Raw genomic sequence first — 24,971 nt, 5'->3', positions numbered from 1 at the left:
CATAGAGTATATACAGAGCTTTATGGGTGAAGGAATTTGAAGGTGAAGATAAGCCAAATTTTGGTATTGCTTAGACTATAGTTCCAAAGAGACAAAAAAAAAAATAGTGTGTTCCAGAAGACAACTGAAAATACATGCTAAAATCAGACAAAATTAAGATTAATTTTCATTGAGGTGGTAACTAAAGATTAACATTTCAAGAAGTTGGTAGTGACTAAGTGAGGTTTGAGAGGGAAGTAGGCCAATGGAAACTCTATTGGGATATAAGAAACTAGATAAGGTTTTCTGTAGGGAAAATTATGCATGCTAAGAAGGAGATCACTGAAATGAAGGCTAAGGAGTTAAGACTGCCTAAGAAGATATACCAATCATAACAATAACAAAGAGAGCATATTCCTCAAATGTAAAGCAACAGTGGCATAGACCTATCTTGATATTTCTAAGAAAAGCCTTAATGAAAAGGTGGCTACTCTGTGGGAAAGATGACACTCGTCTTTCATAGAATTCTATATTTACTTATCCTCCCAGTATTATTTTAAAGGCTACAGAATCTTAGATCTTCAGATTGAATGTCAGACAAGCTTTTTTATTGACACCAACCTGCATGAAGGTCAAAAGTTAACTCCAACAATAGCCAAACTGTGGAAGGAGCCTCGGTGTCCATCGAAAGATGAGTGGATAAAGAAGATGTGGTTTATGTATACAATGGAATATTACTCAGCTATTAGAAATGACAAATACCCACCATTTGCTTCAACGTGGATGGAACTGGAGGGTATTATGCTGAGTGAAGTAAGTCAGTCGGAGAAGGACAAACATTATATGTTCTCATTCATTTGGGGAATATAAATAATAGTGAAAGGGAATATAAGGGAAGGGAGAAGAAATGTGTGGGAAATATCAGAAAGGGAGACAGAATGTAAAGACTGCTAACTCTGGGAAACGAACTAGGGGTGGTAGAAGGGGAGGAGGGCGGGGGGTGGGAGTGATTGGGTGACGGGCACTGGGGGTTATTCTGTATGTTGGTAAATTGAACACCAATAAAAAAAATAATAAAAAAAATTTGTAGATGGATTAAAAGATCAACTTATGTGTGAAAAAAAAAAAAGTTAACTCCATACTTTCATTTTATATCTTACACAGAGGGATCCTCGATTTCTTGTATAGTCAAAGTCAAATATACCAGTTCCTCAAGCTTGATCTTAAGAAGACTATACGCATCTTAATAGTGTCTAGTGGATCACATTTCTCATCTACAAAAAAAATGATCTGGAATTAAATGCTTTGTGATTTGAGTCCTAGGACTTCAAAAATTTCCAGACAATGACAGCCACCTGTTTTGTACAACAGTAAAGAGGTTGATTTAGATATACTCATTGTATCAGCACACATAAAGAGAAAATATGTACATGTAAACAGGATTGAATTTCAGCTACATTTTCCTTTGAAACTGAAACCCGTTGACAGTCTTACCAATAAACAGTGCTCAATGTTATCTTAGTCTTCTGTTTGAGTTTTGGAATGCTGAGTCTTATGGTAATTGCATATTGCATCTACATACTTAAAATGAGTTTATAATGGCTATTATCATCAAAAGGAATAGGAAAACAATTAACCATGATTAGCCTTTTTATGTGAAGAGTTACCTCCTTATTTTGGCATTCAGTTTGCAATCATTTTGAAATTAGCTATGAGTTTGAATAATTTTATTTATTTTTGTATTTCAATAGTGTAAGAACAAATGAGTGCCTTAACCTTATGTATTTCTATAAAAAGCATAAAATGAAAAAAAAGTATAAAATGCTAGCAGTATTTATTAAAATATAAAATCCATTTCCCTGGTTTTTTTTAAAGCAGAGAAAGAAACCAAAAGAAACCTTTCTAATGTTTTTTTTTTTCCTAGATTAATTTGAAACTGAGCCAACTTAAAATAACTACTATGAAATTAATTATTGCACTTTATATTGTCCCCCAAATGATTAATTTTCACTGCCTCAGGTCACTTTCAAAGGTAAATGTTCTCTTGTAAAAGAACAAAGGCATGACTTGGTAAAAGGCATTGATGATGTGGTTCAAATTTCAAAATACATGTTACTCTCTTGCAATACTGAGACAATGCAAATACATGTTTAAATTCCACATGTGGTAATAATTTACAATTTATCACAGAGATTCCCAAATACCCTGGGCAGGGGGAAGGAAGATTTAAAATAGTGACTCTCCACAAATCAGGCCAGATTCCCTTTGTTTGTTTTTGGATCCTGGAGCATTGTCAGCCTTGCCTGTGGGATGTGTTTGGAGTCCTCTAAGTGATGGCTGGAGTGAAATCTCAGGGATGGCATGGGCACTGCCTGAACTTTCCAGATAATGATTGTGTAGCCAACACACTCAGTTTCAGGTCCTTGGAGATGTAGCCTTCTGCTCTGTGCTATCCTGTATGGCTTGGAGAACTGCAGTGGCTGTGACTAGAGAGTAACCTCTTAGGAGGGTGAATTGAAGCTTTGGAGTTACTTGGATGTTTGTAAATTACAGAGGGCTAAAAAACCCCTTTGGGGATTTGTGTTTTGTTGAAAGGATGATCACAACTTCTTCCTACCTGAAGGAAAAGAGAAAATGTAGTATAAAAGTTGTTTTTAAAGAATTAATTTAGGTTACAAAAAAGGTAAATTGGGGTTTGTGATAAATGGTGTTAAATACAGTAACTTATGTGTGAATAAAAACATTTCCTTACATTACATTCATTTGTTTAGTCCTATCACTACATCTTTAGTTTCCCATTTGCCTACTCATTGCTATTCCATATTGCAGATTTTTAGAAGATTTCTTAAAATGCTTGAAAGAAATTTCAACATAAATATTCAAAGATTAAATGTCATCATCATTGTTTTCTGGAAGTGGAAATCTTTGGCATAATGTATTCTCAAGCAACCTTCCTTGCTTTGTTAAATAATTCACTTTTCAGATCTAGGGCAAGAGATGATTCCTTAATTATGGTCTAAAAAAATTAAAAACAAAAAGCTTCCTCTCAACATTTATAAACAATCAAATATACAAATTTATAAAAACTGGCCTTATTTTATGTTTGATATGGAAACTATAATTTAAGATATATTTGACTTCTAATCTACTCTATTTCTTTCAAATCAGTCACAAATAACTTTCTTACAGGAATGGCCTATTGTTTAATTCTTTAAGATAAACTGCCCTCTTTAATATGTACCTCTATATTATAAGTTTGATTGAGGTATAACTTCTAAACCAAATAACATACCAACTGCCAAGTATAATTTCAAGTTAATAGAATTATGTTTCCATCACCATAATCCAGTTTTAGAATATTTTTATAATTCAGGAAAGTTTCCCCATACCTATTTATGGTTAATTTCCACTCATATTTCTATTTTTAGGAAGCTACTGAAGAACTATTTTACTCTACAAATTTACCTTTGTCAGATATTTCATATAAATGGAATAATGTATTAGACTCTACATATGGGTTCTTTCAACTTAGAATAATACTTTTAAGGTTCATCCATCTTGTAGCATTGTGGTAGGCAGAGAATAATTGTCTCCCAAAGATATCCATATCCTAATTGCCAATTGTGATTATTTTATGTTACATGGAAAAGGAGAATTAAGGTAGCACATGAAAATGAGTTTATCAGTCAGCTGCCCATAGAATACAGATTTTTCTGCATTATCCAGTGGTTCCATGTAATCATAAGGCTCCTTAGATGAGGAAGTAGGAGATAGAAGAGTCACCATGATGAGATGTGAAAAAGATTTCATGGGTCATTACTGCCTTTGAAGATAAAAGATCACAAGGCAAGAGATATGGGCAATTTCTAGAAGCTTGAAAACACAAGAAAATAGATCCTACCCTAGTCTTCATAAAGGAATTTCAAAAGCCCCATGAATTTTAGCCCAGTGTGGCCCAATTCAGGTACAATACAGAAGACCTCCACAAACTGTAAGATAACAAATTTCTCTTGTTTTAAACCACAAAATTTATAGTTATGTGTTACAGCATCAAGAGGAAAATAATATAAGCATGTTTCAGTTTTTGTTCCTTAAAAAAGTTTTCTTGTGGTAAGAACACTTAACATGAGATTGATCTTAATAGATTTTTATGTGCTCAGTACAGAATTGTTAACTGTAGAAACAATGTTGTGCCATAGGTTTCTGAAGTTATTCTTTATGCAGAACTGAAACTCTATAGCTGTTGCTCATCAGCTTCCCATTTGCCCCAGCCCCTGATAATCACCATTAAACTCTCTGCTTCTGTGAGTGATTACTTTGGATACCTTATATAAGAGAATTATGCAATAGTTTTCTTTCTGCAACGGATTACGCCTACTGATCCTCAAGGTTCATCTATATTGTCACATATTGCAGGATTTCCTTCTTCTTTAAGACTGAAAAATATGGATCCCTGGGTGGCGCAGCGGTTTGGCGCCTGCCTTTGGCCCAGGGCGCGATCCTGGAGACCCGGGATCGAATCCCACCCACATCGGGCTCCCAGTGCATGGAGCCTGCTTCTCTCTCTGCCTCTCTCTCTCTCTCTCTCTGTGACTATCATAAAAATTAAAAAAAAAGCCTGAAAAAATATTCCATTGTATGTAGACACTACATTTTCTTTATCCAAAGACATTTTAGGTAGTTTCCACATTTTCACTATTGCGAATAGGGCTGCAATGAACAGGACAGCATTAATATGATACTGAGATCCTTATTGCAAAAAGTTTGGATGAATATTGATAAATGGGATTGCTGAATCATATCAGTTTTTTTTTTAATTTTTTAAGGAACCATCACACTATTTTTCAGAGCAGTTGCATCATTTTTGCATTACTGCTACCAATGGACAAGGATTCCAATTTCTTCACATCCTTGTTAATATTTGTTCTTTTTTCAATAATAGTCATCCTAATAGGTGCACTGATATCTTAATGGGGTTTTGATTTTCATTTCCCTGATTAGTGATGTTGAGGATCTCCTCATATGCTTATTGGCCTTTTGTATGTTTTCTTTGGAGAAATATTTTTATTTAATAGCCAAATATTAGTCTATTGCTTATAAAGACCATATTTTATTTATCAGCTATTTGATATCTGGATTATCCTCAGTTATAACCTGTTATTAATAATGTTTCTGCAAATATTGCTGAACGTGTTGTTATGGGGACATGTTTTGTTTCTCTTGGCTTGATACCAAGAGTAATATTTGCATCATAGGGTAAAACTATATTTAACTTTTAAGCAACTGTCCAACTATTTTCCATAGGGTTGATGCTATATTTCCATCTCTAATGCATAAGGATTAGAGTGTTTTTTTTTTTATTTTTTTATTATTTATTTATGATAGTCACACAGAGAGAGAGAGAGAGGGGCAGAGACATAGGCAGAGGGAGAAGCAGGCTCCATGTACCAGGAGCCCAACGTGGGATTCGATCCCGGGTCTCCAGGATTGCACCCTGGGCCAAAGGCAGGCACAAAACAGCTGTGCCACCCAGGGATCCCAGGATTAGAGTGTTAATAGCAAATAACATTTGCTATTTTCTGTTTTCTTCTATTAAAGTCATTCTAGTGAATGTGTAGTAGAATCTTGCAATTTTAAATTGTAGTAAAATACACATAACATTTGCCATCTCAACCGTTTTTATAGTTTTGTGGTAATGAGTATTCACATTATTGTTCAATCATCATCATCATCCATCCCCGTAACCCTTTTCATCTTGTGAAACTGAAACTGTATACCCATTAAAAAATAACTCTCCATTCTCTCCTCCTCGCCCCCAGCTCCAGGCAACCACAATGATACTTTCTGTTTTTATGAATTTGACTACTCTTAAATACCTCATATAAGTGGAATCATAGAGTATTTCTATTTTTTATATTTTTTACTTCACTTAGTATAATATTCTCCAGCTTCATTCATATCATATCGAGTTACAGAATTTCCTTCCTTTTTGAAGGCTAAATGATATTCCATTAAATTTATATTTATATTCACATTTTCTTTATCCATTCATTCATTAGGTTGCTTGGGTTGCTTCCATGTTTAAGACACTCAATAATGCTGCTATAAATATGGGATACAAATATCTCCTTGAGACTGCTTTCAATTATTCTGGATATATAACCAGAAGAGAGATGGCTGGATAATATGATAATTCAACTTTTAACTTTTAAAGGGATTGCATAGTGTTTTCTTTTTTCTTTTTGCATCGTGTTTTCTAAAGTGTCTGTACCATTTTACATTCTCACCAACTGCACAGGTTTCTATTTTCTCCAAATCCTTACTAACACATATTGTTTTGTTCTTATTTTTAAAGTAATACTCATCCTAATAAGTGCAAAGTGTTAGGTCATAGGTATTTGACTTGCATTTCCCTGATGATGATGATAGGTGATATCAAGCAACTTTTCATATGCTTGGTAAGTCCTTTTGTATATCTTCTTTGGAGAAGTATCTATTCAAGTCCTTTGCCAGTTTTGAATTATTTGTATTTTGTTGTTGAGGTTTAGTTCTTTATACATTCTAGATATTAATCCCTTATCAGGTAGGATTTGCAAATATTTTCTTCCATCCTGTGGATTGCCTTTTTATTCTGTCAATAATGTCTTTTGATGTACATTTTTTTAAAATGTGTAAGCTCAATTTATTACCTGTACTTTTGTCATCCTAATCCAATATATTATTATAAATTCCCAAATTGTAACCACTTTTCTTATAAGTTGTCTTCTAAGAGTTTGTTTGGTTCTTATATTTGGGTCTTTGATCAATTTTGAGTTAACTATTGTATATTGTGTTATGTAACAGTTTGATTTAATTATTTTGCATAAGGATATTCAGTTTTCCCAGCACTACTCATAGAAAAGACTATTTTTTTCTCCATCGAATGATCCTGGAACACTTGTAAAATATTATTTCACTATATATATGAAGGTTTATTCTGGGCTCTCTATTCTACTCTGTTGCTCCATGTCTGCTTTATACCAGTAACACACTATTTTGATTACCTTCCTTTTATACTAAGTTGTGAAATCAGTAAGTATTAGTACCACAGTTTTATTCATCTAAGATTGTTATGGCCATTTGGGTTATCTTGAGATTCAATATAAATTTTAGGGTAGTTTTTTTATATTTTTGGAAAAAAAAAAGATTAGGATTTTGAAAGACCTTGTATTCAACCTATAAATCATTTTGGGTACTACTGACATTTTAATGCTATTAGCTCTTCCTCTTCATGAACATGATGTTTAGTTCCATTTATTTATGTTCTTCTTAATTTCTTTCAACAATGTTTGGTAGTTTTCACTGTACAAATGAGTTACCTGCTGGGTAAAGTTAATTCCTAAATATTTTTACAAACTTCTTTCAATAATGTTTGGCAGTTTTCACTGTACAAATAGTAAATTCCTAAATATTTTATTCTTTTCAATGAAATTGTAAATGCAACTGCTTTCTCAATCTCTTTTTTGTATTATTCACTGTTAGTATACAGAAATGCAATTTATTTCTGTGTATTGATTTTGTATCCTGCAACTTTACTAAATGTATTTATCAGTTAAATTTTGTGTGTGCGGAATCTCTAGGGTTTTCTACATATAAAATCATAACATCTGAAAACAAATTATTTTTCTTCTTTGCCATTGAGATGTTTTTTTGTCTTGCCTGAATGCTCCAGTTAGAACTTCACGTACTGTGTTGAATACAAGAGGTGAAAGTAGGTATCCCCTTACCTTGTTCCTGATCTAGGATGAAAAGCTTTCAGGCTTTCACAATTAATATGATGTTTGCTATGGATTTTTCACATAGCTATCTATTATGTTTAGATAATGTCTTTCAATTCCTACTTTAATGAGAGTTTTCATTATGAAAAGATAGTGATTTTTGTCAAATGCTTTATTTGCACCAGTTGAAATGATGTGGCTTATTATGTTGATCATTTTCCTATGTTGAACTATCTTTGCATTCTAGTAATTAATCCCATTTGGTCATGATATATAATATTTTTAATACTGGATTCTTTTTGTTGGTGTTATCCAGAGGATGTCTGCATCAATGCTCATAAGGGATATTGGTCTGTAGTTTTAATTTTGTTTAGTCTCTTTGTCTGGCTTTGGTTTGGGGGGTAATGTTGGCCCACAGAATGAGTTAGGAAGTATTCCCTCTTCTTTAACTAATTTGAAAAAGATCGAGAAGGATCAATATTAGTTCTTCCAAATGTTTTCGTTAAATTCACCAATGAAGCCATCAGGTCCAGTGCTTTTTCTTTTCGGGAGATTTTTGATTGCTGATTCAATCTCCTTACTAATTATGAGTCTATTCAGATCTCTATTTCTTCATGATTTAGTATTGGTAGGTTTAGTGTTCTAGGAATATGACCATTTCATCTAGTTTATACAAATTGTTGGTATGCAACTATTCAATGTCTTACAATCCTTTATATTTTTGTACAATTGATAGTAACATTCCCCACTTTTGCTTATGATTTTAGTAATTTGAGTTTTTTTTTATTTTTATTTTTTTTTTACATACTCCATTTAAGCTAAAGGTATGTAAAATTTGTTTATTTTCTCAAAGAACCAATTTTGGTTGCATTGATTTTTCTCCATTGTATTTCTATTCTCTATTTTATTTCTCTGCTCTAATCTTTATTATTTTGTTTTCTGTCCACAACTTTGAGTTTAGTTTGTTCTTATTCTAGTTCTTTAGATTTTAAAGTTAGGCTCTTCATTTCATATATTTATTGTTGTTTAATGTTAATATATAGTTACAAACTTCCTCTTTAGCAATACTTTTCCTGAGTCCCCTAAGTTTTGGTATGTTGTGTTTGCATTTTCTAATATCTTTGTTTTCTAATGTTCCTAGTGATTTGATTCATTGGTTGTTTAAAAGCAATAAATTATACAGTTTTATGATTTTTCCAGTTTACTTTTTGTTATTAATTTTAAACAGTATCCTGCCATTTGTCAGAATGGATACTTTTAATGATATCTCATTTTCAATCTTGAGATTTAATTTGGGGCCTAACATATGATCTTGGAAAATTTCCAATGTATATTTGAGAAAAATGTATATTTTGTTGTAGAGTAGAATGTTCTACACATTTTTTTTTAAAAAGATTTAATTTATTCATTCATGAGAAAGAGAGGCAGAAACATAGGCAGAGGGAGAAGCAGGCTCCCTGCAGAGAGCCTAATGCAGGACTTGATCGCAGGACTCGATCCCAGGACCCCGGGATCACAACTTGAGCCAAAGGCAGAGGTACAACCACTGAGCCACCCAGGCGTCCATCTACACATTTCTGCTAGAATTAGTTGATTATTTGTGTGGTTGAGTCCTCTATTTCTGTACTTCTGGTGGTTCTATCCATTATTGTGAGTGGAATAGTTTCCAACTATTTTTAGAGAACTTTCTCCCTTCAGTTTTGTCATGTTTGGCTCATATATTTTAATGACCTGTATTTAGCTGTGTAAAATGTTTATAATTATATCTTCTTGCTTTGAGTCTTTTATTAATATATAATGTCCTCCTTTGTCTCTTATAAAATTTGATTAATAGTTGATTTCTCTGATATTAGTACAGACACCTCTGCTCTTTTTAGTTACTATTTGGATGAAATGTCTTTTTCTATTCTTCATTTTCAACTTCTTTGTTTTTGGATTTTCAGTGAACCTCTTATAAACAACACACAGTTGGGTTATGTATTTTAGTCATTCTGAAAATTTCTATCATTTATTGGAGAGTTTAATCCATTTACACTTAAAATAATTATTGATAAAGTACCTACCTTTGTCATTGTGCTGTTTTCCATAGGTCCTACAGTTTCTCTGTTCCTCATTTCCTGAATTACAGTCTTCTTTTGTGTCTAGTTTTATTTTTGTAGTGAAATGCTTAAATTCTTTTTTCATTCTCTTTTGTATTTCTTCTATAGTTATTTTCTTTGTGGTTACCATGAGAATTACATTAACATCCTAAGTTTCTAACTCTACAATTTAAATTAATACCAATTTGACTTCAATAACACATTCTCTGTTCTTTTACAGCTTCATTCCCACCCCTTTTAGTTGTTGTCACAAAATTAGATCTTTATAAATTGTATGCCCCAACCGTAAACTGTTAATCTTTTAAATGTATTTCTTTTTAAATTATATAGAAGACAGGATTTAGAGCTACAAATCAAAGTTACAGTATTACTACTTTTACACTAATAACTGTTTTCTTTAAATGTATTTGTCTCTTAAATCATGTAGGAAACAAAAAGTGCAGTCACAAACCAGTATTACTATAACATTAGATTTTATAATTATTCATGTTTTACCCTTACTGAGATTTCTATTTCTCTATATAGTCTTGAGTTACTGTCTCATGTTCTTTCATTTCACCATATAAGATTTCCTTGAACATTTCTTGCAGGGAAGGTCTACTGGTCATCAACTCCCTCAGCTTTTGGTTATCACAGATTACCTAAATTTCTCCCTTACCTTAGAAGGACAATTTTGCCAGATAGTGGAGATAATGGATTCTTGGTTCACAGCTTTGTTGTTGTTGTTATCACTTTGAATATAAAAGCCCACTGTCTTCTGCTGTCCAAAGTTTATCTTCTTGGGTAGCCTAGGTGGCTCAGCGGTTTAGCACCTCTTAGCCCAGGGTGTGATCCTGGGGACCCGGGATCAAGTCCCACATCAGGCTCCCTCTGCCTATGTCTCTGCTTCTCTCTCTCTCTCTCTCTCTCTCTCTCTCTCTCTGTGTGTGTGTGTGTCTCTCATGAATAAATAAAAATCTTAAAAAAAAAGTTGATCTTCTTACTCATGTATCATTTTTTCCAGTTTTATTAAGATATACTTGACATATAACATTGTATAAGTTTAAGGCATACAACATAATGATTTGATAGATAGATGGTTGTTAGCTAGATGGATAAATGATTAACATGATACATTTAGTTAACACCCGTTACCTTATATAGCTACATTTTTTCTTATGAGTACATTTTTTCCTGATGAGAAATCTAATAATCTTAGAATCTCTTGCGACAATTTGCTTTTCTCTTGCTGCTTTCAAGATTCACTCTTTATTTTCAGCTTTTGAAAGTCTGATTATAAACTGTCTCAGTTTGAACTTCAAAGTCCATCATACTTAAAGTTCATTGATATTCCTGGCTGTTTATATACATGACTTCCATGGAATTTGGGGAGTTTTCAGTCATTATTTCTTCATATATTCTCTCTGTTCTTTTCTCTCCCACTTCTCCTAGGACTTCCATGATGCATACGGCAGTATGTTTGATGATATCTCCTTTATGACTGATTTTTCTAATTTTTATTTATTTTTTTGTTAGTCTAAAGGTTAATTTTGTTTATCTCAAAGAATCAATTTTTGCTTTCAAGAATTTCATATTGCTTTACTATATTTTGATTTCAATGATTTCTTCTCTATTTTCTATTTATTTTCTTCTACTTGTTACAGGTTTAGTTTGCTCCCATTTTCTAGTTTCTTAAGGTAGAAGTTTAGGTGGTTGACTTTGAGACTTTCATCCTTTTTGATGTGGATGTTTAAAGATACACATTTACTTCTAGGTACTTAACTGCTTCTCATAAATTTTTGTTTTCATTTTAATTCAGTTCAAAATATTCTGATTATCTTAGGATATTTTCTTTGATCAATGTTTTATTTAGATGTGTCTTGTTTAACTCCCAAATCTTTAGTAATTGCCCAGACTTATCTGTTGTTGCTTTCTGAGTTAATTCTGTGGGCTTCAAAGAACATGCTTTATGCTAAATTTGTTGAGACTACTCTTGTGACCCAGCATAAGTTAGTCATGGAGAATTTTCTATGAGTTCTTGACAAGGAGGATGTTGGGGTTGTTGGGTGGAGTCAGTTGTCATAAGTTTCTTGATAGTGTTAAGTCTTCTAAATTCCTGATTTTCTCTCTACTTGTTTTAGAAATAATTAAGAACGGATATTGACTCTACAACCATTATTGTTGAATTACCTATTTCTCTTTCCAATTGTTATTTTTCCCCCCAGTATTTTGGGTTTCTGTTTTTAGGTACACAGATCTTTATAACTGTGTTACCTTCCTGATATATTGAGTCTTTGTCACTAACAATATTAGTATTGTCACTAAGTAATATTGTCACTAATTAATATTGTGGAAAATACTGTTGTTTTTACACCTACCATTTTCCTGTTTTTATTATGTCTATTCTGTCTTTTCTGTTTCTGTCTTCTTTTGTGTTACAGTGTACATTTAGTTACCCTGATTTTTTTTTACTATCCTTTATTCTGTTGTTGATTTAGAAGTTAAAATATGCATTTGCACATATTATAACCCATTGCACATTCATAAAAACTATTAATTCTGGATATACATACATGTACACATGTGTATGTATAATGTATAAATGTATATACATTATATACATACACAGAACTTTCCTCCAATATAACTCCATTCCTTCCCCCTCTTTTGTGCTATTGTGTTATATATTACACATTGAGTATGCTTATAAAAACCAATATAGTACAGTATTATAATTGTTGCTTTATATAACCCTATATCTTTTTGTAAAAGTTAAAAGAATAAATGTAAAAATATGCAATTATGAAGCTGTTAATCCATATATAAAATTTTCCAATATTATTCATTTCTTGCTAAAAATTTGAATTAATGTCTGTTTTCATTTTCTTTTTTCTTGAAGAACTTTATTTAGTATTTCCTATAAGGCAAGTCTGCGCACCACAGACTCATTATTTGCTTATAGGAAATATCTCTATTTTGGCAACTTTATAGAAGAATGCTTTTTGCTGGATACAAGATTCTTGGGTGACATTATATTTTTCTTTCTGCCCTATAAATATATTATTGTGCTAACTTCTCTTGTCTTTAATAAAAAGTCAGATGTTACTCATTTTTATGCTTCACCATACCTTCATGTGTTGTTTCTCTTTTCCTGTGTTCAAGATTTGTTGTTTACTTTCAGCTTTCAAATGTCTGGCTTTTTGTCTAGGTGTGGATCTATCTGTATATATCCTACTTAGGATTGTTGAGATTCTTGAATCTGTATTACGTTTTTATCAATTTTGAGGTTTTAAACATTCCTTCAACACTTTTTGTTGTAGTTGTTTTGCCCCAATCTCTATGTTCTTTTCCAGAGGCTCCGTGAAATCTGTTTACCATTGGTTTGGTGCCCAAAAGGAAATAACTATTTCATATTGTTTTATATTTTCATGAGATGATGTTTGAGAGAAGGCAAATAGGACATAATTTGATTCCCTTTGACTCAGAAAATTCTAATTAAAATATTTTATATGATACCAACTCTGTTTTTAATGTGGTATAATGGCATAGATTCTTCGAATAAGAGCAGGTTTTAAAAAATTCAATCTCCCTTAACATTCTCAGGAGATCCTTTGTATTTTTTGTTTAAAAATTACAGTGAATAGGAGATATCACACCCGTGCATATAAAAGTTAAATTATCTTAAACAAAATGTGGAAATGCATGCAAAACTGTTGAGCAACTTATAGCCTATAAATAAGCAAAACATATATAAGCATATATGTGTGTGTAAATATATGTGTGTGTATATACATATACACACACATATACATATATATACATATATACACATATATATATATATATCAGAGATAATAGAGGACTTCAGATCTCATGCACTCTTAAACACTGAATCTTTCATACATTAATCAAATGAGGAAGAAGGTAGAGTTTATGGCATTTTCTTCCTTGTTTTAACAGTTTTAAGATGTTCATCCCTGACATAGTTAACATAGTTAACCTTGATGGTGTATCATGGAAATATATGTTTGTTTGGTCTATGTTTTCCTATGCACTGTTCTGCATTAAAAGTAGGCTAAATCCTAAAGACTGCTCCTGTAATAGCTGGCTTCTGCCTGAGTATGGCTATAAGAGGCTTTGACAATTTGGGAAACAGGAAGAAACCAATATATTTCCCCCTCTTCCTATGCATTGGGGGATAAAGGTGCTTTGTTCTCTGTGGCTTCAGTTCTCAGAATTGGACTACTCTGGACTACTCTCAGCTTTTTTTGGTGACTTTTACTTCTGAGCACTGATAATACTGTTTCATTCTGCTTTCCTTCTAGCATTACAGTCACCATGTCTTCTATTGTTGTTGATTAATACATTATGTCACTCTCATCTGTTTGGCATCTGAATTCAGTGTCATCAATTCTCTGTATTACATTTACTTATTGTAAATTCTTGAAGTCACTTTTCTTATTAGAATCCAACTGACAATTTTTTAACAAAATAATTTTTTTTAATCTTATGTGGCATTTAATCAGGAGTCTTTACTTCCCATTAGAAAAAAATTCTAGTTTTGATCCAAGTGGTGATGGATTTCAAATATTTATTTGTGTTTACTTTGGATCAAACCTTTTAGTCTAGAATTGATCATTACACTGTTATTACAGCAAAATTTTTTACTTGAATGATATTTGTTCTTGTCTTCATTTAAGTACATATTAATACATCAATCCAATCAAAGTCCTCTAACTTCTTTACCACTTTCTCTAGTGTTGAGGAGATTCATGATTTAATTTTGGCCTACAACAGAGTTGTAAAAATGAACAAGGAATCTTTTAAATAAGACTATCACTAATTTTAATTCTTGCAGTATGCTTAATGCTTAAGATGATCCATAGACCCACATAATTATTTGGAATCCTTCTACCTCTGCTTCAGCGGCAATGAAAGAACTCATCACAACCTTTATTACTTTTTCAAGGTTTAGGAAACCATAATACTTGATAAAATGCAATATAAACATAACACATATCTTCCTAATTAAAGTATTTTCAACCACAGTGAATATTAGAAAGAAACAATAGGAATAATGTGTTTTTAACAAACTCATGCCCTCCTAGTATCTATTTTACTCTTTTAGAACACAGTATAAAATCAGAGGATACTGCTCATTTTCCTCCCTACCGTAGCTTTTGCAATATTAGCAGTATGACATTACCAACTATGTCCCAAATGAACTACTAAAAAAAATAAATAAATAAACCATGAAGAATTCTCATTTTCCCTTCATTCACCAGTTTGAAATTCTTAACTTTCCTCATGGGTAAATATTTAATGTGTTGCTGCTATATAAGAATCATCTTCGTGTTAATTATTCTAATTACAGACTATCTTCCAGATTTTCCAGCACTAAAGGCTACTTCATTTGACCAATTAAAAATTTGCATTACTCAGCAATGGACTGCTTATGGGGTTGATTGTTCAACTGTACCATCATCTCATTTTACAAATCAACTTTTTAATTTGAGGCTATCAGATATGATAGCTGAGAATGTGAACACATGAATAACTTAATCAGTTTTCATTATGCCATTAGGTGTTCAAAAGGAATTGAGAGATGAGGTAGTTTAGTCAGAAGTCTTATATTTTATATCACGAGTTCTGTTTAATGGCTTTTGTGAAGTATTACTTCAATTCTGTTTCCAAAAAGCAATAAAGCAGAAGTTGTTTCTACAAAGCAGATAGAAAATTGATTCACTGGTGCTGGGCATTTTCCAAGTATAGCGCAGTATTTCCAAACTGTTACATATGTAATAATGACGTTGGTGTTTAAGTAAGCATTTCATTAAATGGGTTGATTTTAGTTCTGAAGCAAAGGCTAGCGTTACCAACTAATGAAGTGGTAAGAAAGAATTAGTCATGTAATTTTATGTTAAAAAAGTCACCATTCATGTGTATCTGAATCTATCAGTTGAAGGGACAGGTTAAAGTTTATGCCTCATCTATTTTTAGAATTTATTTAAGTACTTTTTCCTTAAAAACTATAATAATAGTGATAATGTGTTGTACATATCACTTTCAATTATCCATGAGAAGAAAACTACCATAAATCTGAGGGTGTTTTTCTTATATTTTCATAATCACTTATATTTCATATCCACATATTTCACATTCACCATATTTACTTTTTATTAAAATCTCACTCTCAGAATTGCTTTTACAATTTACTGATGTATTTCTAAACTGAATAGGAAAAAGCAAGAGATTTCTCATTATGTTCATTTCTATTCCAATTGTCTAAAATAAGTGTGATTCATATGTTTTCTCAGTGTTGATAAGAAATCACATATTAGGGACACCTGGGTAGCTCTTTCAAAAAGAAAAGAAATCATATATTATAGTTAATAATTAAAAATCTATTATTCAAAAATGTCCATCAATTGTCTTCATACTAAAAGTATAGTGATTATCTTTAAACCACTGCTAGGCCTGGACTGGCTTTTCAAAATCAAAAAGTCAGTAGCTGGAAAATTTGACTTTATACTTTTTTTTTTTAAGATTTTATTTATTTATTCATGATAGACACAGAGAGAGAGAGAGTGGCAGAGACACAGAGAAAGAAGCAGGCTCCCAGTAAGGAGCCCAATATGGGACTTGATCCTGACCCCAGGATCATGTCCTAAGCCAAAAGCAGACGCTCAACCACTGAGCCACCCAGGCATCCCTATAGTATTCTATACTTTCTAAATATGGGAAAAATTAAATGCAAAGAAGGGTCTTAGATTACAAAAAAAAAAAAATCCCTAAAATTTTTATTTATAATTTTATGGGATATAAGAGAAAGGCTTTCTTTTTTCATATACCACAGTTATAGCTCAACAGTAAATCACTTACAACTATAATAGTAACATGATAAGCATTGGCACTCATTTCACATTCTGTTTAGAGATTGTGGTTAAGTCTAAAGTGCAATCAAACCCAGAAATATGTTACTATTAGGACTATCTTATGTCGTACAATATGAATACCAGGCATTTTGCTTTTTTAGAAATTGAAAGTGCAAATACTCCCCAGTAGAAGTGGCCTTGCTCCCCTTTTAATGGAATTGCAAGCCTATTCACTGAAGTTTGCCATCTTTTCAGTATACTGCAACTTGCCAAGTTAACAAAGAGGTTTTATTGGAAAGAGGTTCACTTAAGAAATTCTCTTTGGGAGGGCACCTGGGTGGCTTAGTGGTTGAGAGTCTACCTTCAGCTCAGGTCTGCTCAGGTCATGATCCTGGGGTCCTGGGATTGAATCCTACATCAGGCAACCTGCAGGGAGCCTGTTTCTCCCTCTGCCTACATCTTTGCCTCTCTCTGTGTGTCTCTCATGAATAAATAAAATCTTAAAAAAAAAAAAAAAAAAGAAGAAGAAGTTATCTTTGGCTTAATTTTTCCTAGAGTGCTGGCTTATTTTATTCTTTTTCTCCTGCTACTACTTCTTACCCTAACCTGTTCAACCACCAGGGTTAATGAAAAATGATTCCAGGGGAATACATATTATAAAAATCTAGGTTAAAAAAGGGCAGTATGTATATTACTTTTAAAGACTTACCTCATGCCGAGTTCAATTAAAAGAAAAGCAAATTAAGGTGCAGCAAATGAGTAAGTATCTTACCTCAAGCATGAGTTCTTCAGTTTGAGTAATAAACCCAGAGAAGTGGCATCCTCAGAGCCCAAACAAGTTTTGCAACCTGTTTTAAAGTTCTAAAACCATCGCATTATTTAAAGTTCTAATATAATTGCTCAACAAATAATGAGCCACTTTTCCTTTACAACGCAATCTCTACACAAATTTTTAATATATATGATAATTATATTTCGTAAGTTAACTGACATTGCATTTATTTCTCAAATTAGAGCAAATCAAATGTAATTTAGAAGATTTCTCAGCCTATTTTCCACATATTATGACAGAGACTCATCTGGGTTTGGCTTCCAAAAGCTGAACCTGAAGATTGCTAGTATTGAGGTCAACTACCAACAAGGCCAAACAAGCTTCACTTTGGATCCAATGGCAGTATCAATTGAAAAAACAAAAACAAAAAAACAAAATGGCAGTATCACTTGTGTATAAAACCATACATGCCTACATACTTAATTGGATGCACTTCCACAAAGGCCTTAAATGTGGCACATTCTGGTTTGACTCCAGGCATTGATTCTCCTTTTGTCCGGAGTGGTAACATCTGTTTTGTTAGTCTACATTTTTTAATAGACCGATAAATTTTTACACTATTATCCACATTTGCCTTATATTTTTGAAACCTTTGTTCAGCTATTTATTTATTTTTGTATAATTTACCTTTATCTTTATTTTTCCCATGGGTCTTTATGTAATAATCCACATATGTGCATTCAAAAGATAATCTAAATGATGGGGCATGAAAACTAAGCTCAAAGAATTATTCAGGAAATTGAAAGAGTACATAAACTATTCAGATAAAGCCAATCAATCAAACTGGCCAAATTGATTTTTCTAAAGAATACATTCTCTTTCAACATAAAATCCTTTTCTCACCACTTCAGAATTTTTTTTAAGATCATGATTTTAGAATGTGAGGAACTGGTCAGGCAGTAAATAAGCATCCTTTCTTCATTTCCATTAAATTCACATCAGCTGTCTTTTGTCTGGCACCTACCTCATGACAGATGCTGGTATTATGAAGACAAATTAGCCAAAATCACAACCATGAAGAAGGTAACAATTCTGGGAGACAATGTATAAATAAATAAATTATAACCAATTTTTATATGATATAGTATAAAAGATTATTTGCTAATGTTATGACAGTGCTTGTACTAATCAAAATAGAAATGAACTTAAAAATAAGTATAATAAGAAAGAAGATTCTGAAAAGATGGCACAGCAGGAAGCACCAGGAATCTGTCTCCTCATTTGGACAATTGCACTGGCACAATATATCTGATACAACTATTTTCTAACTGTAGAATCTATTGAAGGCTTGTAACTTCCAGCAGAAGTCTTAGATGGTAAATTGTGGTTAATTTCCATTAATTTCAGGTCTTAGAAGAGTAGCAACTACCCAATCTCTACTGCAAGTCCTATGGCAAATAGCTATACAAGTATTCCAGGAGTAGTTTGAATACAGCAGGTGGGTAAAAAGGATTCTATCCTTCAAATATCAAGGATCTGTTCTCTGATTACTGAATGCTGGTTCTCATAAATGAGATGTAGACAAGATGCAGCAGATACTGTTTTTACACCTTACTATTGCCTCCTAAACACATCTAGGAGACTTAAGGGTAAGCATGGTTCCCCTGATTTTCATTTTTCTTACTGTGCTTGTGGAAAACAGACATTAAAGACTAAGACATTCAAATGCAACTGTACACACATAGGAAATCAGAAAATATCCTGGGAAGATTTTAAGCTCAGCCTGATCCTCAGTACAGACAACTAAAACAGTTGAAAAAAACAAAAACAAATAAACAAAAAACACAACCTGTTGGATGAAGAGAATATGATTTTCAGACTTAACTATTTGATTCAAATGTCCATTTTACACTGACAAAAATCATGAAGCCAAAAAAACAGGAAAAAATGGCCCAAAGGAAAGAAAAATGAAAGAAACAGTGCCAGAAAAAGTCCTGATGGCATATTTACAAGACAAAGATTTTAAACAACTGCTTTAAATGCTTGAAGAAATAAATATGATGCAAATTTTTTAAAAATTCAAGAAAGTATATGAACAAAATGGATATATCAATAAAGGGACAGAAAAATCTACAAAGAAACCGAATGGAAAATCTTAAGTTGAAAAATACAATAACTACAATGAAAAATATACTAGAGGAATTCAAAGGCAGGTCTGAGATGGTGGAAGAAAGAATCAATAAACTTGTAGTTATTACAATAAAAATTATTCAGTCTAAGGAATTAACTGAAAGAAAAAAGAAATGAATAAATATTAAAATACAACATTATCACAACTTATGCGTCAGAGTAAAAATACTACTAAGGGGTGAGGAAACTAGCTGTAAATGCTTACAATAAAAAGATCTCAAAACAACCACCTAACTTTATAGCTTAAGGAACTAAAAAAAGCAGAACAAGCCAAACCCAAAGCTAGAAGGAGGAAGGTAATAGTAAATACAGAGCAGATATAAACAAAATAGAGACTAGAGAAGTGAAGAGAAAAGCATATAAAACCATTTGTTGATTTTCAAAAACTGACAAACTAGATGGAATAAAAAGGAGGAAAAATTCAAATTACTAAAATCAGAAATGAAAGTGGAGACTCCCAATTCTACAGAAATAAAAAGTATTGTAATGGGGTAATATAAATAATTATATTCTAACAAATTGGGTGGTTACCCAGACAAATTTCTAAAAACACAAAGCCTAACAAAATTATATTTACAACTAGTAAGGAGATTGAGTCAGTAACAAAAATATCTCCCAACAAAGAAAAGCCCTGGACCTGATGGTTTCACTGGTGATTCTACTAAACATTTAAAGTAGAACTAATACCAATCTGTCTCAAGCTTTTCTAAAAAATTGAAGAGGAGCAAAGTCTACCCAAGTCATTCTTTGAGGCCAGTAACACCCTGATACTAAAGCCAGACAAAGACCCTACAAGAAAATAAACTACAGAATATCTTTCATGAACACTTAGGCAAAAAAACCCTCAAAAAGTATTAGCAAATTAAGTTCAGTAGCATTTTAAAGGATTATACATCATGAGCAAGTAGAATTTATTCCTGGAATGGAAGGATGGTTCAACATATGAAAAGTGATCATTGTAACATGCCTACCAACAGAACACAGGAAAAAAAAATAGTATCACAATTGATGCAGAAAAAAAAAATCAACAGAATTTGAGATTCTTTCATGATAAAAATACTCAACAAACTAGTTGACAATGATTACTTGGATATGACATCAAAAGTACAGGCAACAAAGGAAAAAGTAGACAAACTGGACTTCATAAAAATTTAAAATTTTGTGTATCAAAGGACATGATTAACAAAAAATAAAGGAGACCCATAAAATGAAAAAAATTCAGAAATTATATGTCTGATAAAAGATTAATATTCAGAATATATAGAAAACTCCTAAAACTCAATAACCATAATAACCTAGTTCCAATTGTCAAAAATGGGCAAAAAACTTGAATAAGCATTTCTCCAAGTAATATATACAATAGGTTAGTAAGCAGTTGAAAAAATGTTCAATATTGCTGGCAATTAGGGAAATGCAAGTCAAACAACAATGAAATACTACCTCACAACCAGTAGTTTGGCTACTATCAAAAAAAAAAAAAAGGAAGGATAAGAAAGTAAAAATAAGTGTTTGCAGGGATTTAGTGAAATTTGAACCTGTGTACATTTTGGTAGATCTGTAAGATGTTAAACAGTCACTGTGAGAACAGTATGGCAGTTCCTCAAAAAATTAAAACTAGAATTACATTTTATTCTAGAAATTCCACTTTTGGGTATATACCCCCAAAAGTGCTGGAAGCAGGGTCTCAAAGATCTATTTGTAGATTCGTGTTCATAGCAGCACTATTCAAAACATCTAAAATGTAGAAACCAACTCAGGTATCCCTTGATGGATAAGTGGATAAGCAGCATGTAGTATAAACATACATTGTAATATTACTCATTTAAAAAGGAAGGGAAATTCTGACATATGCTACAGAATTGAAATCATTATGTTAGGGATCCCTGGGTGGCGCAGCGGTTTAGCGTCTGCCTTTGGCCCAGGGCTCGATCCTGGAGACCCGGGATCGAATCCCACATCGGGCTCCCTGCATGGAGCCTGCTTCTCCCTCTGCCTGTGTCTCTGCCTCCCTCTCTCTCTCTCTCTCTCTCTCTCTCTCTCTATCATAAATAAATAAATAAATAAATAAATAAATAAATAAATAAATATGTTAAATGAAATAAACCAGTCACAAAAAGCAACTAATGTATGATTTCACTTATGTGAGATATTTGGAGTAGTCAAAATCAGAGAGACAGAAAATAGAATAGTGGTTGCCACGTCTAGGGGAAGGAAAGGAATGAAGAGTCATTGTTTTATGCATTTTCAGCTTTACAAAGATGAAAGGGTACTGGAGATACACAGCAGTGAGACAGCGTTATGTTGTTCACTGTTCACTGGCACTGAATTATAAAGTTAAAATGGTTACGACGGTAACTTTTATATTATGTGTATTTACTACAATAAAAAATTGGTAATAAAGAACAAATTTCTAGTAATGTCAGTGTCAGAAAATACAATAACGCTGGCCAAGATTTTCAAAAACAACTATATCAGAGCTCAGAAAATCAAATGAAGGCAGAAAATGAATTGCGATGGATTTACTGAGGAAAAGCTGCTGAACCTTGGATAAATACAGTGGAAATATGTGGCACTTTTGCTTGCAGCTGCTCTCACTCCACTGTTTATTCGGCAAGGTAGTTCTACCAATATGTGGCAGGCCATGAAAACCACCAACTTTACTGCTACAGAGACTCACTTGCTTTGGAGTAAAAGGCAAAACGTCCAAGATGAGTCTCTTTGTGAGCAAATACTGTAGTCTTGGCAAGTAAATGGGAAAGTCCAGTGGCTCCATTTGCCTACGGCAGTTCTTACAGTTGAAATAATTGAGAAGTGAGTTAGTCAGAGATTTAACAAGGGACCTTGGAAGTAAGAAAGGGATTTGACAAGATAGCCACATATTTCTGGCTATAAGTGATGCATATGTATAATGGAGAACAAAAAAATCTTTGTAATCAGTGTACACCTGCCTGACCACAGGCTGCAAATGTGCACATGCATAGGTACAATAAAGTGAAAGTAGGGAAGACTTAAACTGATTGAGCATTGAATGCACTTAAGAACCCATACACAGATCCATGAACAAGGAGTAGATGCTTTACTGTCTCAAGGTGTTTATCACAGCTTCAGATCAATCATTGGCAGTTCACTAGCTTTACAACATAGAAGCAACCTAGGAATCCAGGCTTTAAAAAGAAATGATGAAAAACTAAAAATTAAAAAAACCTAAGATATAAAAAGCTAAGCAGAGACATACAGTAACCACAGGGGACACTAATGCTATAGATTTAGTCCAGACAGGAAAGTGATGAGAGAAGAAAAAGAAAAAGAGAGAGAGAGAGAGAGAGAAAGAAAAAAGAAAATGAGAGAAAAGAGGAAGAAAAAGAAGAACGAATTACAAAAAAAGAAAAAACAGAAAGAAGGAAAGAAAGGAAGGAGGAGTGAGGGGAAAAAGTAAGTTTTGAAAAAAAAAACAAAAGAACCAAAGCCGGGGGGGGGACCCTTAAAGGAGGAAAAAAAAAATCAGAATCCAGTGTTACTGCACTACAATATTTAAAATGTCATGTTTTTAGCAAAATTTATGAGGGGGTGCCTGGTTGGGTCAGTCAGAAGTGCATGTGACTCTTGACCCTAAAGTTGTGAGTTGAGCCCCACTTGGGGTGCAGAGATTACTCAAAACTTTCTAAAAATTATGAGATGAGCAAAGAAAATGGAAACTATGACCCAAAGACAGACAGACCCAAAGACAGAAATTTGTTTTTAAATCTTCAATAGAAACAGTCTTTGAGAGAGCCCAGAGGTTGGGTTTAGCATAAAAACATAATAAAGCAAAATAAATAAATAAAATAAATAAAATGAATAAAATAAATAAATAAATAAAGCTATCATCAATATGTTCAAAGACCTGGAGATAACTATGTTTAAAGTATGAAAAGAAATTATACTTGCAATAATTTTTAAAAAAGAATCTAAATAAACAGAAAAAACGAAAAATGGGCCGATGTAAAACCTAGAGTTGAAAAGTTCAACAAATGAAACGGAAAACAAAGCTTACTGTAGTATGTAACATACGATAGTATATGAACAGCACATCTGAAAGGTAGAAAAGAAAATCGGTCAATTTAATGGTAGATTATCCAACTTGAAGAAGAGAATAAGAGAGTGGGGAAAAAAAGAAGTAGAAGAAAAATGAAACCTGCAGGAAAACAACATACTTCGTAATATCCCCAAACTAGATACCTGGCTGGCTCGGTGGTTTGGTGCCTGCCTTCAGCCCAGGGCATGATCCCAGAGTAATGGGATAGAGTCCCACATCAGGCTCCCTGCATGGAGCCTGCTTCTCCCTCTGCCTGTGTCTCTGCCTCTCTGTCTCTCATGAATAAATAAATAAAATCTTAAAAAAATAAATCCCCAAACTAGAAACAACCTAAGTGTCTACCATTTTTTGTGACTGAATAAACACAATACTATCCAATCCATACAAAACAATATAATTCAGCGTGAAAGAATCACTGATACATGCTTCAACATTTTAATGAAATTGACAATAATTAAGTGATGGCAGATTCCACTACATGAAATGTCCAGCAGTGATAAATCTATAGGAGTCAAAAAACAGATTAGGGGATCCCTAATCCCTGGGTGGCACAGCGGTTTGGCACCTGCCTTTGGCCCAGGGCGCGATCCTGGAGACCCGGGATCGAATCCCACGTCGGGCTCCCGGTGCATGGAGCCTGCTTCTCCCTCTGCCTGTGTCTCTGCCTCTCTCTCTCTCTCTCTGTGTGACTATCATAAATAAATAAAAATTTATATAAAAAAAAGACTAAAAAAACAGATTAGTCGTTGTGTGGAGCCAGGACTGCGAGAGAGGACTGACTGCAATGTGAATGACTGAATATTTTAGAATGCGAACTTTGTTCACATTATTCTATAAATTTACACTTCAACCTTATATATGTAATTCATACCTCATTGAAGCTTCAGAAGCAAATCCACAAGAAAAACACATAGTCCTGAATCACAGAAGATTGACAACTTTGCAATTATTTCTTGAACCAGCAATTGGTAGAGTATGATGTTAGTTAAAACTATTTTCTGGTTAATAATGAATGAAACTCTGGCATCTAAATAGTGGATCTTGTCTCTTTAGTTAAAACTCCTCACTGAATGTGTGTTGAATTAGCAAACCTCTGCTTCCAAGAGTTTAAATGATCTGCTACATCATGCCTATATTCCAGCCACATCTCAAAACAAGATAGGTACTTATCCTCTGTTCACACAGAGTTTTTATTTCAGGAGGATTGTTAAATGTTTTCCCAACTCAGTGGTCGTGTGATTATTG

General features: G+C 33.0%; 1 protein-coding gene across 4 annotated transcripts in view; it reads right to left on the bottom strand.

Moving 5' to 3' along the window:
• LOC144291794 (uncharacterized) overlaps positions 1–24,971 on the bottom strand; it is a 135,521-nt gene that overhangs the window by 83,414 nt on the left and 27,136 nt on the right. The window contains exon 4 of one of the 4 annotated variants that reach the window (XM_077861590.1): positions 1,833–2,596. The exons of 2 other annotated variants lie outside the window; for them this stretch is intronic. In XM_077861590.1, coding sequence (XP_077717716.1) covers positions 2,593–2,596 — 4 coding nt within the window. In that variant the 3' untranslated portion in view covers positions 1,833–2,592. Of the gene's footprint in view, positions 1–1,832; positions 2,597–24,971 lie in introns of those variants that run through there. One more of the 4 variants, XM_077861589.1, reaches the window with a different exon arrangement.

Source organism: Canis aureus, chromosome 20 (assembly GCF_053574225.1).
Source record: "Canis aureus isolate CA01 chromosome 20, VMU_Caureus_v.1.0, whole genome shotgun sequence".
NCBI lineage: Eukaryota > Metazoa > Chordata > Mammalia > Carnivora > Canidae > Canis > Canis aureus.
Note: the sequence above shows the minus strand (reverse complement) of the source record. Positions and strands in the feature narration are given on the sequence as shown.